General features: G+C 44.8%; 2 protein-coding genes and 1 non-coding gene across 6 annotated transcripts; 2 read left to right on the top strand and 1 right to left on the bottom strand.

Moving 5' to 3' along the window:
* Positions 1-71: 71 nt before the first annotated feature.
* Positions 72-2,334, top strand: arpc4l (actin related protein 2/3 complex, subunit 4, like). The gene is made up of 6 exons (XM_085925227.1): positions 72-205; positions 632-750; positions 1,021-1,132; positions 1,408-1,503; positions 1,591-1,761; positions 1,850-2,334. Exons 1-6 carry the CDS (start codon positions 203-205, stop codon positions 1,853-1,855), a joined length of 507 nt encoding a protein of 168 aa, XP_085781353.1. The 5' UTR covers positions 72-202; the 3' UTR covers positions 1,856-2,334.
* A 52-nt stretch (positions 2,335-2,386) lies between these two features.
* On the bottom strand, positions 2,387-11,406 carry LOC147048880 (MYND-type zinc finger-containing chromatin reader ZMYND8-like). Of its 4 annotated transcripts, none has more exons than XM_085925219.1 (23): positions 11,191-11,406; positions 10,842-10,922; positions 10,373-10,493; positions 8,361-8,423; positions 7,969-8,114; positions 7,559-7,780; positions 7,358-7,471; positions 6,949-7,014; positions 6,662-6,754; positions 6,488-6,575; positions 6,366-6,421; positions 6,186-6,263; positions 5,972-6,087; positions 5,407-5,882; positions 5,207-5,335; positions 4,981-5,136; positions 4,404-4,904; positions 3,917-4,327; positions 3,691-3,830; positions 3,518-3,598; positions 3,368-3,446; positions 3,054-3,293; positions 2,387-2,979 (listed from the first exon to the last, which is right to left on the bottom strand). In XM_085925219.1, the coding sequence occupies exons 2-23, from the start codon at positions 10,842-10,844 to the stop codon at positions 2,804-2,806; spliced, it is 3,555 nt and encodes a 1,184-aa protein (XP_085781345.1). In that variant the 5' UTR covers positions 10,845-10,922; positions 11,191-11,406; the 3' UTR covers positions 2,387-2,803. The 4 variants fall into 4 exon arrangements, with proteins under 4 accessions (XP_085781345.1, XP_085781347.1, XP_085781346.1 ...); XM_085925221.1 differs by having other exon boundaries at positions 7,559-7,702; XM_085925220.1 differs by lacking the exon at positions 6,949-7,014.
* A 291-nt stretch (positions 11,407-11,697) lies between these two features.
* Positions 11,698-11,770, top strand: trnat-ugu (transfer RNA threonine (anticodon UGU)). The gene has a single exon. It is a non-coding gene; the product is annotated as a tRNA-Thr (tRNA).
* Positions 11,771-14,679: the final 2,909 nt, after the last annotated feature.

Here is a 14,679-nt window from a genome sequence, read left to right as displayed (position 1 = left end):
GGACTCGTCGTCAAGGAAAAGCTCGTTTTGAGTATGCGTACACCCAAAACGGGCGGAGTGATGAGACCCATCAGAGAAATACACTTCCTTATTTATAAAAACCGAGCGAAACAAGCGCACCATTTTGTTCCTGGAGAATGTCATCTTTACGGAAACTGGTCCCAGGCGTGGCTTCAGAACTTCCGTCTTTTGCAGCGTCAAAATGGTAAGTCCCGGTTTATCTCAACTTGATCTTTTCTTAGTTCATTTATAATCATGCATTATTTGGCAGACTACATCAACAGTTCCCATCCTGCTTTCATATTTCTTCTAAACGTGGGGTTTGGTTTCAATTAAAGTGGGTTGTCTTAGTATTTTCCCGTTCTTGATTCATTTCCCTCATTTTGTAGCACGTATTTTATTGTTTATAATTATCAAGAGGGTTGACATAATAATAATAATAATAACGAGTCAACATCCACATGAAATCATCAGCTTCCCTTGCATCAGAGCATTGACATTCCTTCTATTAAAATCGTGTTTTTTGGTTGAACCTCAATTCTGCTGATCTCTTTTACTTTCACTTTGCTTTTGAAATTTAATATTTTATGTCACTCATCTGATTTTGTGACTGTGTCCAAACTGTCCTTAGACTGCGACTCTGCGTCCTTACTTAAACGCTGTGAGGTCCACCCTGCAGGCAGCCATGTGTCTGGAGAACTTCTCCTCTCAGGTGGTGGAGCGTCACAACAAGCCCGAAGTGGAAGTCAGGTATGACACTCTGCTTTGCAAAGGATTGCTACTTCCACACAAGTTTCAACCTGTGCAAACTTGTACAAGGTAGTCTCCATAGGTGGAAAAATGCTGGAGGTACAGGCAAGGTATGAAACTGGCTTGCTGCAACTACTGTGCTCTGAAAATGAAGAAGTCCAGCAGTCCGACGTATTACTGCAGTTTAATTTGGGATCATTTGAGACTTTGTATGAATATCTAGTTTGGGTTACATCCCAGACAGATTATTGCTTTTGTTGTGGTTTCCAGGAGCAGTAAAGAGCTGCTTCTTCAGCCTGTTGTAATCAGCCGCAATGAGAAGGAGAAGGTTCTCATCGAGGGATCCATCAACTCTGTCAGGGTCAGCATTGCCGTCAAGCAGGTAATAAGCTTCTTCAAATCAGTCCAGTGGAGCCTCAATGCAGACCCGATGCCACACTTGACTTCATTAATTCACAAGGCCTCTATTAAAATTCAAAACATTAATTCTGCCTCAGATTAACTTATTTTTGTCTTTCTTTTTTTGTGTGTGTTCCCCAAAAATGAACTCCTTTTATTGAGCACATGGTGTCAGTACAAAGTTTTTTTTGGGAGGTCCTACTGTAAAATAACATTTAACAACCGTTAAAAACAACCGTTCCAATTCTGCCACTTCAGGCTGATGAGATCGAAAAGATCCTTTGCCACAAGTTCATGCGATTCATGATGATGAGGGCAGAGAACTTCTTCATTCTGAGGAGGAAGCCAGTTGAGGTAAAAAGCACTGAGGGTTAGCATGCTAGTTAACAAAAAACGACAACAAAAATCCTGTACTCAATGTTCTGACACCTTTTCTTTCAGGGTTATGATATAAGCTTCTTGGTCACCAACTTCCACACAGAGCAAATGTACAAACACAAGCTGGTGGACTTTGTCATCCATTTCATGGAGGAAATCGACAAGGAGATTAGCGAGATGAAGCTGTCCGTGAACGCCAGAGCCCGTATCGTCGCAGAGGAGTTCCTCAAGAATGTAAGCCATGCCTTACTACATCTTCAAAGTGATTGTCGAAACAAACACAATGAGTTACCCTAAACCAATTTTGGCTTCTTTTCCACAGTTCTGATGTCCGCCGCTTCCCACCGTCTTAACGGCCAGCCGTAAGCCAATTTTGGGTGTGCACAATCAGTGAGCCGGTGAGAGAGGACCATCACCCAAATGTCGTTGACCCTCGCTGGCTTGGTCTCATCATCTCTGTACTCATCGATATTAGTGACTGTACATAAGGAAATACTTAGCAGTATCAATTTTCTACCACAAATGGCCAAATAAATAAGCAAAGGCGGGTCCTTCAAGTATTAAACACGCTGGTGTTCTCGAGTACAGAGACGATGGGTGTGTTCAAATGCAATTAAGTAGTTCGCTGTTCCGTGTACGTCAGTCCGTCTGCTCTGTTGTTTGCGGAAAAGTATTAATTAGTCAGCAAAATGTTGTATAAAATGAATAAAGCGCCAGTCTTTCTTCATTTCTGCTTGTCGTTTGGAGTGGAAATTGTTTGAGTTGAGCAGCACAAATTAAAAAGCTCCATGAACAATGGTTGATTGATCCACTGCAGCCTACTTACAAGAAGAAGAAAAAAAAAAACAACACAAAGAGCTTGTTGAAAATGTCTTCTCGTCAGCATACAATATACAGCAGGCATCATATTAACAAATACAAACATCAATTACCGTAACTAACCACAAACTCTTCATTTGTCAGTAGCACTCCAATAGTGAAGTGGTCCAGCAATGTAGGTGCCATCATTTGCCAATTTAGTCCGAGAAGATTGAGTGACGCATGCTGTTTAAAAGCTACCTAACACAAGTGGGAGGACAAACTGGCACCTCTTTTTCACTTCTAACCGCTGTCAGTCTTATTTTCTCATTCAAAACAGAAAAAGAACACTGTACAGTAGACGGGCAGCCAATAAATAAAACATACTTTGGATACAGCCACTTTAACACTAGAGAACAAACTGTATACATCAATCAGTGTAGCAGGTAAAAAAAAAAAAACAAGTAGATGCACACCGTTAAGACGGAGCGACAGCAGCTTTGTCACTGCTAGTTTGGGTTTCACAGTCTTTATCGGAAGACGCGGAAAGCGGTGCTTCTCGCAAAGCGTTTGGTCCACAGTTAGGCTGTCCCGCTCCTTTGTTTGACAAGTCTGCCGCCGACTCAGTCTCCACTTCTTGCTGCGAAGCTGTGGCTGCAAAACACACCCACCGCACCGCCGTTTGAAAACAGAAAACTCCGGAACGGACGGTCCTTTGTTTCTCTTACCGGACTGAGTGCAGGACTTCATGTGTTCGGGCCAGTGGGCCTGCTGACAAGGGTAATCGCAGTAGCTGGTGTTCCAGCAGCAATAAAAGATGGCCTCTTTTCGACAGTTGGCGCACCACTGTTTCTTCTTGGTCTCGTCCACCGCTTGCTGCTTCTCCAGCTCCGTCTGTTTCTTGGCCTCCGTTACCAAGCGCTCTTGCTCCTGCTCCAGACTTTGCCTCATCTCGGCCATTGTAAGCTCTGGACGAGATCGGTTTTAATTGGTGTCATCAAGTTGTGTCGAGTATTTCCACGTCCGTCCATCAAGTTCTTACCGAGATTGTGCTTCATCTCTGACAACTCTTGCTGATGGAGCCACTGTAGTTTTTCAATTTCAATCCTGAGCCGCTTCATCTGAAAAAAAAAAATAAAAAAAAATAAGCAAATGTGTTAATGCATAGAAATGCGTCGATGCAAAAGAGCACCTCAGCAAGCGTATTCCCTGAAGAACTCTTGGAGAGGTCACTGCAGATTTCAGTCACCGTACCTTTGATTGCGTCCATCATCTGGAAGAGAAGAAGAACTGGTCACATTCTTTCGCAATTCAGAACAATGTTACATCGTGACAAATACGAACAGTTTGATTAGAAATGCTCACTTTGTTGGTGTACTTGGCAATGTCCGCAGCGACGTCTGCTGAGGCTGTGGAGATGTACTGCTCCGTTTCCATGGAGGAGGACGGAGATGATGTGCCTAATCCAGATGCTGATGCAGGAGAGCCGGACACCAGGGTGACAGCTGATGTGCTCGACGCAAAACATATTGAAAAGGATTCATATGATTCCGTTGAAGATTTCAAGTTGCACACATTTGACCTCAGCTACCTTTGATGGACTGTCTGGTGTGGTAACGTGCGCTCTGCGCAGAAGACGCCGAGCTGTTGTCTTGAATTTGCGCGGCTGCCACCGGCTGCTGGCCTTGCTGCTGTCGCAGGAGCCATTTCTGCGAAGAGTTCTGGAGTTTGCCGCTGGGATTCCACACGGTGGCGCTGTGCGATCCGGGCGCCGTCTCTCGAGGCAGCAGGGGGCGCTGTTTCTTCAATCCCGGGGTGGCGGAGGCTGACGATGAGGACGAAGAGGGCGGAGTTGCCGGGGCGTTGGAGACGGTGGCCAGGCTGACGTTGGCGGCAATCATGCTGACGGGAATGGCCATCGGGGACTGCGAGGCAACGCTGGAGGGTGTGGAAGGGGTCGTGCTGCTTTGAGATGGGAATGTCGAAGGGGTCAGGGATTTACCTTCGAGGGGAAACGGATGGGATACGTAAGAATTGAAGGAGTCACACTTACATGGTCATAAAAAGCAACATCTCACCTTCAGGTTTACTAGCACATGACTCTTTGGCTTTAGTGCTGTCTTTTTTGCGTCGCTTCCTCTCCCTTTTCCCTTGCTCTTCTCCGAGGTCAATAACCAGCTCCCCCTCGGAGTCAGAATCCTCCACGGGCGCATTTTGCTTCATATCTTCTTTCACTTGTCCCTTCTCCCTGGACACGGGCAATGGTGGGGGGGATTTGGTCTTCTCTGGACCATCTTTCTCCAGAAGTTTTTCTTGAGCCGGCGTCTCTGACTGCATTGCGCTAACATCCTCTGCTACGGGCTCGGATAGCAGAGGCATATTGACCTTTGGTGATGATTGCTCCTGGTCTCGACTCTTGTTCTGGGCTTCCTCGGTGCGTGTAGCATCCTGGGAATCTTCGACCTTGGGTGCTTCATCACTGGCGTACTCGGTGTCACTCGAGTCGGATTTAGCGTCAGAGTCCTCAGTGTCGCTGTGCTCCACAGCTTTGTACACCTCAGAAGAGATTTCATTTATACCTGCCCAAACAGGAAACAAAGCAATATTACCAAAGCAGAATATCAAATGGACGAATGTGCTCGAACGTTGACCGACCGAGCTGCGCTTTACAGCTTTCGATGGTTTTGTCCAAGTTGGTCCGGAAACGGCTCTTGATCTGCCTTTTTGGAGAGGTGAGAACAGGGGTGGCCCCTAGCTTCTGCAGAACCGTTTCACTGAGTTCCTTTAGATCCATTTCTGCTTTACTCCGATCTGAAAGGATGTGAAATGAATTCCGATGATCATGATTGACAGGTGTCGAAGGTGTGAGCGATAGACTCACCGAGATTGAGATTCAAAATGCTTCCCGTCAGCTGTGTCTTCTCTTGTTTGGTGTTGCCGGGAGAATGTAAAGATTTGGCGCTGTCTGACAAAGGCTCAGCTTGACTTGGTCGAGGATGAGTTGGTGACCCTGCGAGGAGACGTTGAAGCAAAAATAAGGACGAAAGGTCTCCAGTATAAGCGAAATAACGGCCACAGTACCTGTGCAGTCCATTGACTCTTCTCCGACACTTCCCTTCACGTGGGACTTGTCTGTTGTGTCCTCGCCGTCTGAACCCGTGTGCGCAGAAGAATTGGTGCTCACGGGGGAGCGAGGCCCGTCGCCGAGAGGCGGCCGACGGCCCGTCACGATTCCTCCAACGCCAGACAACACGGCCCGGGATAGCGAGATCTTGGGCGACGCGGTCATGTCAAAGCTCAACTTGACCTTTTCCTGTTTCTCGGCCTTGAAGGGGGCGGACGAGGGGTCCGAGGGGTCCTGCAGCATTTGAAAGCTGCTGTCGTGAGTGTAGGGTGTCCTGAAGGGGGCGTAGTTAAAGGCGCCAAACTTCTTCCTCATGTTCTCCACATAGACTTCCATCTCTTGCATGGCGCTGTTGAAGATGCTTTTAGTCTTCTTCACAGAGAAGGGAATCTCTTTGGACATGAGGTAACAATTATTTAAAGGCACCCAAGCCCTAAAAGAGTGAACACGCGTGTCATCACGTGACCTGTTAGCGACACCAAATCTAACTCGGAACGGACACAAAGCACAAAAGATGGCGACCTGTCATGCTGACCAAAGAAACGAGCATCCACTTGTCCGTCTTTGTCACGCAGCGCTTTGGCGGGCCAAAAGGGGAAACCTTTCAATTTGGCCCACACCAGAGGGTGAGGGTTACTCTGTAAATAAAATTTAAAAAAAAAAGCGATTTCTATTCCGCGTACGTAATGTTGAAATTGCTGCACAAAGCAAAAAAAGATAAACAAGTTCAACTCACACAGGGTTCACAGAACCAGTTCTCTCTCTTTTGGCAAGCAGATAGATAACACTCAGGACACACTTCAATTTCATTCATCTGTATTCAAAAAAAGAGAAAATTACATTTGCAGATTCAATCACTGAAAATTAATCTCCACGACAATTAAAAACAAAAAAATGACACAGACCGCATATTCACCTCATGTTCACAGATCTTGACAATAACTTTAGCTGTGGCTGTCAGTTTGTGGTTGCCTACAAAATAGAAAAGACATTGTTTCAGAAATACCATCTATTCTGATTTGCGACGATGCAACACACCTCCGTTGTATATGATGCAGTTATGCAAAATCCACTTGACATCTGCCAAGAAGGCCTCCGTGCAGCCGTACATTTTCTTTTTGATGTTCTGCGTCGCAGACGGAAAACAAAAGTTTTCATGTGAGAGTTGATCAATCATGCAGAATTAAAATCAACTTTTTTTTTTTCCTTCACCTTCTCAAGAGTGCAAAGGTCCATTGGGTGAAATATGTATTCGGCATAGTCCGGGTGCTGTTCGAGTGAAACGGGTTTCTGGAAGAGCTCCGTCTTTAAAACGGAGCAAAAGATAAAAGGGCCTTACGTTAGATTCCACGCACACGCGCGATTCCCGCAAATAATTCCCCACCGATGATCACAACTGTCATGCTACTACTATACACTAAAAGTGCCATCAAACAAAAGCAGCACAAGCAGTCAAGGGAGAAATCCAGACAGGGACTTGTTAGTGGTGTAATTATTACCCAATTAAAAGTCTTTCTCTGCGTGGAAGCTGCGTGGGGAGAGCGAGATGACAAGCGAGGATGATCCTGAAAGAGAGTGAAAGGGGCAGCTGTATCCTCACTACCGGCTTGCATATTTACTCTGGTGGTTCCGAGCCTTGACACAGGCCCGCCGCTAGACTTCCATGTTTGGGAATGTCAGGTGAGTTCTCGCATGCAAATTAATAACGTCTCATGCTCGAGCAATAGAGGGCAGCCTTTAGGTGAAGATGAGACTAAGATGGCTGTAAAAAAAAAAAAAAAAAAAAAGCTCGCAATGCTTACTTGCCAGGTGGTAGAAATCAATGAGAATGAATATTTACGAGTCATTTTGACTCGAATAGCGGTTAACCGTTTAGCTAGCAGGAGATGGTGATAGCAGCATACTTACACCTGGTTGTTTCATCTTCTGAAGAGCAAACTTGAGGAGGTAAGACAGCTGCTCAATCGTCAGCATGGTCATGGCTTTGCTCTGAGTCTCGATACATTCAGCGACTGTTATTTTCTAAAAGAAAAAAAAAAATGAGAGAAAAATAGGGCTTCGTTACTCGACGTCCGAAAGTTTGCTTCCGGAATATTCCCGCTTGAGTACCTCACACTCCGGACAGAACCAGTCGCCCTCAGGCTCGTCTGGTAGTTTGAGGCACTTGGCGTGGTACACCCTGGGGCAGAGCTCACAGCAGAGCACCTGACCCTCACGGTGGCACAACCAGCAGTAGAAGTCGTTCCTGCCGTCCTGCGGTACAACATCAACAGGATCTGTGGTGAGTGCCGGCTGCTTGGCATAGTAAAAGGGGCCGTGTCTTAGTTCGGACTGCAACGCAGGCAAAAAGAAACACAAAGGTCGGGGGAGGTCAAAATCAGGCCATGTTGAAGCCAAGCCAAGCAGAGATGCACAATGACAACAAAAGGTGCGCTGAAGGGGAGATGATGGGAATATTCTCCTCTACTATTTTAACTGCAACAAGGTTCCAAGGGTGATCTGATGATTTTGTTGGTTACCTGGTCTTTGGAGCTGCTAACAGCACCTGGTTTCTTCTTCTTTTTCACCGGGCCGGGGGAGGTGTCAGCAGACGAGTGACCGTTTGATGAGTGGGAGGGACTTGGCATCTTTCGTTTCTGGGTCGCCCGCTCTGTCGAGCCTGAGTCTTGTGTTGCGGGTGACAGTTTGATATGAGTCAGTGACGGTTCCGTGATGGGCTAGTTAAGGTCGCGTTTCGTTACGGTCAGAGTGTGTTTGACTTTGATTATTCTACCCAGGAAGAAAAGAGTTTACCCGTAATGAAATCGTCAAAAGTCGTGCTGATGATAAGTTCTGACCACAATTACAAATATATATAATACAAAGGTATATAAATGATCATTTATAATAAAACATGATGTTTCATCCGCACCTTTAGATCGCATTGAGCTTTCCATTTTCTCTGTTGGAGGGTCAGTCTTCTTTATTTCAACTGCTGCAATGTAGACAAGAGTGTTAATGCAGTAGCGATAAATATCACATTGCGAAAATCAGTGCCAGCCAGCCATCCACACTTAAAGCAAATAAATAAATAAATAAATAAATAAAGACAATTTTCTGCTTGTTAAGTGCTGCCTAAAACAGATCAGTCCATCACAATACAACACTGGATTAATAATTAGTAGCGGGAGTGAGCACATTCATTATTTGTAATGTTTGAAAGCCGGCATGAGTTTTGACTTTATGGATTATTTTCCAGTGGCTTTGGTCATTTCCTAATGGCGTAACAATGCTGATAGGCCCAGAAGCACTTCTTACAATTTTGCTGGCAACAGAAAATGATAACGCGTGTGTCAATATGAATTGGCAGCTTCAAATGAGTCAAGTGAACTGATGTCAAGTGTCCATCTGCGCAGTCTTCAATAGAGATTCAATATTGGCAATAAGTGGGAGAGCAGCACTCTGGCAACAGAAGACAATGGGAGAGAAAGTGAATGAAAAGAGATGTGCTGTGGCCATCAGGCATTTATTGTCAGTATCAGTCAACCTGTTTTGGAAGCAGCGTGACGTCATTGCTATTGTTGTTTGCAGGCTTTCTGTTTTGTTTTGTTTTTTCAAATCTTGTTCACCAAGCACTCTCCCCCTCCCTCCCTCCCTCCCTCCCTCCCCCCCTCCTCCTCGGACGTGATGATGTGTCTGCCGTGAACACAGACCATACACAAAGACAGAGAGTGAAAAGATATTGTGGCTTTCTCGACTATCTTACAGAATGATGTCGCGTCGAGTTCAGGAATACGGCAACAGTCGACGACAATGACTTTGAAATACATGACGGCAAATTCGATGGCAGAAATAAGACAATCTTCACATCCATGCTTCAATGAAGGAAATCAACAGCATGCCTTCCATTCCTACTCACATCATGAATTCTTCAGCCTATGCTTTAACTCTTTTCAATGATAGAGGGCGTTGTGAAATGAGGGAAACGATGGTTCCAAATATCCCAGAAGGCCTCCTCTCTCTCTCTCCCCGCTGCTTCCTCCAGCGATTGTCAATCTTTAACCTCGGCTACGAGCGCCCGATTGGTTTGAGCGCCGCTCCGAGGTACCCGATTGGACGGCTAGCTCAATGTACCCACATAAGCTTTTCTGCTTCTCCATCTCCTCGGCTACAGTGCTGCAATGCAGAGAGAACCGCTCGCCCGCTATTCCTTGCGACCGAGTCCCTATTCAGCCCCCCCCCCCCTCCATTAAAGCACGCAAAGGGCCACGGGCACGTGAAATGCGGCGCTAAGAGCAAGACGGCGAGCGGATCCACGTCTCTCCTCTCTGTGCTCTCGAAGGTATATGGCATCCATTTTGATGAGGCTTTCTCTCCCCCTCCACACACAAAACAAGTCCACACGGCACCAGTTGAGAACAAGGAGCACATGCGGGTTATTATCCCCACCTCTTCCACTGAGGAACATTGAAAGCTTGACATTTTCTCCATATTTCCAAGGAGACTGTTTGTCGGCACTCCAAAATTGGAAATAGGCTATCAAACAGAATCTCATCCAGACCTCAGTGACAGTTGAAGTGCGAGCAGAAGCGGTCGAACGGTAGACAAAATGCAAATTTGATCATCAAACCAGGAAATGAAAGGTAGTAGCAGAAAACAAAACACAAGGGTGGGTAGGGTGGAGTGATTCTTGCAGTCAATAGAGAGTGAGCTTGAGCTCAGGTCAACCATAACCAGGCCGGAGTGTCTGGACTTGGAGGTCTGAATCACAGCAGTTTTTTAATATATTTTTTTAACATCTGCCAGCAAAAAAATATGACAAGAGGATCGAGGCTAAAACAGAATCTCGCAAGTCAGAGCTCAACAAACACACTGTGTCATTTCCCGCAGGCAGAAAGCAAACCGGCAAACCTAAATATACATAGAAAGAAGATTCTGCCAAACCTGTCTGGCCCTCAGATGGGTTTTGGAAAACAGGGATGAGATGAGATTTCACTGCAGTGCCTGTTGAGAGGAAATCCTTCCCTTCTTCTTTCCTCCCGCTTGCATACAAGTAGCAGTGTGCCTGGAGCAGAGGGACAGAAAGGGGAAGTTCTCCAAAATGGCTGACGCTCGGAAGCAGAGAACACCGGGAGGCAGTGCAACGTTAGGCTTCGGCTATTCCTCGTATTGGCTCTGTAGATCATTTGTACTTTACAAGGCGAGCCTGAAAGTGGCCAGCGGCTTATAGAATTAGGCCCTGTTTCGGAAATGTGTGGACTTTCTGTGAATGAGCAAAGTACTGCTGGATTGTTTTTTTTTTCCCCCCCACTGAGGTTTGTTTGATATACAATTGCCGTCGGTGGCTGCGTGGGCCGTCCTGCTCTGACGCCACTTTGAGGCCTAAATTAAACTTGCCGTGCTGTCACTTTACCATCTGTTAATTCCTTCGGGGTGTCCCCTTTGCGACGGTGGCCGTCTCTCCCATTCGGAATGCCTCAACGGGGCCCGCAGCCTTGACCACACAGAAGGGAGGTTAGAATACTGGGAGCAGGTGGCTCCAAAATTGGACATGAACAGAGAAAGACTCATCTCCATGAGCTACGTTTGTGTGCTAGAAGTACATGCTCATCTTTGCAGCTTCAATTCTAGAATGTGTTGTGAAAAAAAAATATTGCTTCCCCCTCCCCTCCCCCCCTCCCCGGTTTTCAGGGCACAGCTCATATCCGGCTGATGCCTTAACAACAGAGGAATATTGATGAAAGAATGAAAATGCAGCTTACCTCTATGGATGCATGGCTAACAATTCTGTGTGATATGTCAATGCTTATTACAACATGGAGGACAGACAGCCCCTGTCAGCCCTCAGCCTGCTCTCAGCAGCAGCGCCACGCTCAAAGCTCTCCTGGGTGCAGCTCTCATGAAAAGCAAATGCTGACTGGACAGACACGCTGGCAAAATGGAAGACAGATGCCGATTGGCTGCCGCACTTCCTGGATGCCAGTCTTTTGTTGAGACGGAACCACCTCAAGATACGACTGAAACACACACAAGATATATTGTTCAAGATAATGTCTTAGGAAAAAATAAATAAACCCTGGGTCAATATCCACCACCTTTAATTGAACTAATAATAAAAACACAATGTGTTCTTTAAATTAAAAATAACAGTTTGGTGATGCTATCCACGCATTTGAGCCGGATCCTATCAACGATATGCTGATGAATCGTTCCGGGAAACCCGAGCCTTTCCCTTTGTGTAGCCAGTTGAGCAGGAAACCAAAAAGACTGGCCTCATAGCTCAGTGGTTAGAGCACTGGTCTTGTAAACCAGGGGTCGCGAGTTCAATTCTCGCTGGGGCCTATCTATTTTAAGGATTGCCGAGGTTTCACTGTGTCTGAGTGTTGCCGTTGACTTTATGTAGGAGCTTTGCCCAAAGGCTTGAGTTGTTCGCAAGCAAAGATGGGTGAGGTTCAGCATTCCAATCCTTGCTCACGTGAAACCTCCGAGCACAAACCAGAGCCAGCCAACCACTAGATTGAACTGCTGCTGCATTTCATTTGTTCTTTTTGCCCCATGAAATACCCAAAAATGATATTGTCAACATAGTGAAACCTCTACATACATACGATTACGTAAACATAAGAATCTTTCAACATACGATGTGAAATATCTGACTCAACATCCAAAATAATTCCCAATATACGACGTCATCATGGTTAGCCCGCTAGACGGCGGCAGCATCACGTTATCATACCCCAAGAAGGCTAACGCAAATGGTTGTAGTGGTGAAATTATTTTCTTACAATTAAAACAAGAAATCATAAGAAAACATAAGTGCGGAGTGCGTGTGAGTGATCTTGCCAAACAATATGGTCGTAAAAATGTGTCAACAATTTCGACCATCATTAAGGAGAAGGAAGGTCTCAAAGCGGTCAAGCCACATGATCTCTAAAATATTGAAATGCAGAATTTGAGCTACCTCCAAGGTTAGGACATCAGTTGGACATTACAGTGGAGCCTCAAATTTAGATCTGGAGCCTATTGCCACACATATATAGACAAACAACCACGGACAATTTCGAGTCTTTAATGAACCTAACATGCATGTGTTAGGAATGTGGAAGGAGCAGGAGGAACCAGACAAAACCCGCACAGCCTCAACATGCAACCTCCACTGAAGAAAACCGAAACTCAGACTCAAAACCTGAAACTCGTGACTGTTAGACAAACATGCATTGTACCATTCTGCCTCTTTACCATTACAAACCAAACAATTATTTTTTTATAACTTTTTTTTTTCAGGACATTAGTGCACTGCACGAAGTCAGCTTATTTATACCAAGCCTCCTTTTCTACTTCCATGAACGTGCTTCTATTCTTTAGTTGCGATGCGAATAGTTTGTAATTATTACGTTTTGGGGTTGTTTAGCCTTTTATGACAAAGCGGCATCTTTGGGAAATTGATTATGCACTTCAGTTGAGCTAATTAACTAGGCCACACGCTCGTATTGACACAATCAAATAAGTTCACGATAGAAAAACGCAAGGTTTAGACCTAAATCATAATAAGAATTGACGTTTGTCCACTCATATTTTTGCTATTTTGTGTTTGTGTTAGTTATCATACCATGCGCTCCTCTCGACGCAGGTTCAGGTTGTGACATCTGGGCCTGGGTAAGGAATATTATAAGCCTCAAGATGGCGCTGTCGTTAGTCATTCGCCGTTTTGTAAGATTTAATACCGTGACCGGGTGACAATACTGTAGGGCATTTTTTGTCATAAATGTGAGAAATTTAAAGAGAAATGGCACGTTGTTTTTCACACTCTCTAGTTCACAGTGAAGCGAGTCAAATAACAATCACATAGACAGAAAAATATGATGTTCAACGTTGAGAAATGGAAACTATATATTTCTACAATACCAGCGTGATCATTGCAATTTCCAAATGAACATTTAAAACTTGAGTCAAGACCACATTTTTCGAACGTGAGTTATTGGTAGGATTGGAACTAGTAGCCCTTAATTATATATGAGCTATTTGCAAAATGTTGGAAATCTAGGGATTGAACATGAGTGCTGTGCAGGCTGTGTAGCTGTTTGCAGGTAAACCTATTTGAATACAATAATGATTATAGGCCTATCTCCTGTCCTTTCAAACTGTTATCTCCTGTCCTTTCAAAGTAGCAGGAGAGAATGAGGAGGGGGGGATGGAATTAAGTGTCTCACACTCACCAAGGGGGAAGGTCAGTTTTGCATGTTTTGTTGGGGGATGGGGCACAAACAGGGGCCTCATGGCCCCTCTGTGGCTCTCTGAGGAATGTAATTGACTCTCTCTCTCTCTCTCTCTCTCTCTCTCTCTCTCTCTCTCTCTAGTAAGTATATATATATGAACAACATAAAACCCTACAGTCTAAAAAAAAAAAGCATTTTATTTATTAACTGTTGCATCATCTCACGGTTTGAGCAAATATTTATTCATTAAGGGGGCAACTCAGATAATAGGCACCAGTCGTTTGTGGAATAATCAATACATAATCAAGCGGCCCGGCAAGACATCACGAAGAACTGTCCATATGGTTGCTACTTGCCAAACATGACCAGAATAGCAGAGGTCAGATATTGCCAAGCCTGACTGTTGTGCAATTGTGCAATGAATGACATTGAACTTCACTGATTTATCATCACTTTGATTTTGTTTTAATCTTCACTTCCTTCGAAATAAATAAATAAATATTAAATAGCTTTATGCACAAAACACTTTTTTGTCTTGCATGTGTGTGATGACTCACTGGTCCGAGAATTATTCACATGCCAAACTGACATATTTTTAGCATCCAGAAGGGGCAGGTGTTATGCAATCGTGATTTTATTATTTGTTTTATATATAAATACACAGGCGACGTTAAATTTGCTTCGAGCACCAGTTACAAGCAAATCCATTAGATTTTGTATGCCAGAGAGAGAGCCAGAGCGAGAGAGAGCGAGATAGAGAGAGAGAGAGAGAGAGAGAGAGAGAGAGAGAGAGAGAGAGAGAGAGAGAGAGAGAGAGAGAGAGAGAGAAATGAAGTTACCGTGGAAATCATAGTCTGAAAATGTATTCCAGTAACCCTGACATTGCCAAGGTCTCCTATCATGATAACGCGTGATTGAACCTGCCTTACCGACACACTATAAATACATATTTAAAACCCTACTTATAATATCTGCCGTTGCAAATCACATCATCTTATTGTGTGTACGTGTCTAGAAAGTGGTGATTTCTGCGGC

The sequence above is a fragment of the Syngnathus leptorhynchus genome, chromosome 11 (assembly GCF_054491065.1).
Source record: "Syngnathus leptorhynchus isolate UIUO chromosome 11, UIUO_Slep, whole genome shotgun sequence".
In the NCBI taxonomy this organism is placed as follows: domain Eukaryota; kingdom Metazoa; phylum Chordata; class Actinopteri; order Syngnathiformes; family Syngnathidae; genus Syngnathus; species Syngnathus leptorhynchus.
The sequence above is the reverse complement of the archived record's forward strand: the minus strand, read 5'-3'. Positions and strand labels throughout refer to the sequence as shown.

Coding starts and splice junctions, on each gene's coding strand:
- LOC147048880 (XM_085925219.1), bottom strand. Junction 7,781..7,968: donor TTAGCAGCTCCAAAGACCAG/GTAACCAACAAA, acceptor CCTGCGTTGCAG/TCCGAACTAAGACACGGCCC. Junction 6,576..6,661: donor ACCTTTGCACTCTTGAGAAG/GTGAAGGAAAAA, acceptor TCTGCGACGCAG/AACATCAAAAAGAAAATGTA.
- arpc4l (XM_085925227.1), top strand. Junction 1,133..1,407: donor TCAGCATTGCCGTCAAGCAG/GTAATAAGCTTC, acceptor CTGCCACTTCAG/GCTGATGAGATCGAAAAGAT. Junction 1,504..1,590: donor TGAGGAGGAAGCCAGTTGAG/GTAAAAAGCACT, acceptor CTTTTCTTTCAG/GGTTATGATATAAGCTTCTT.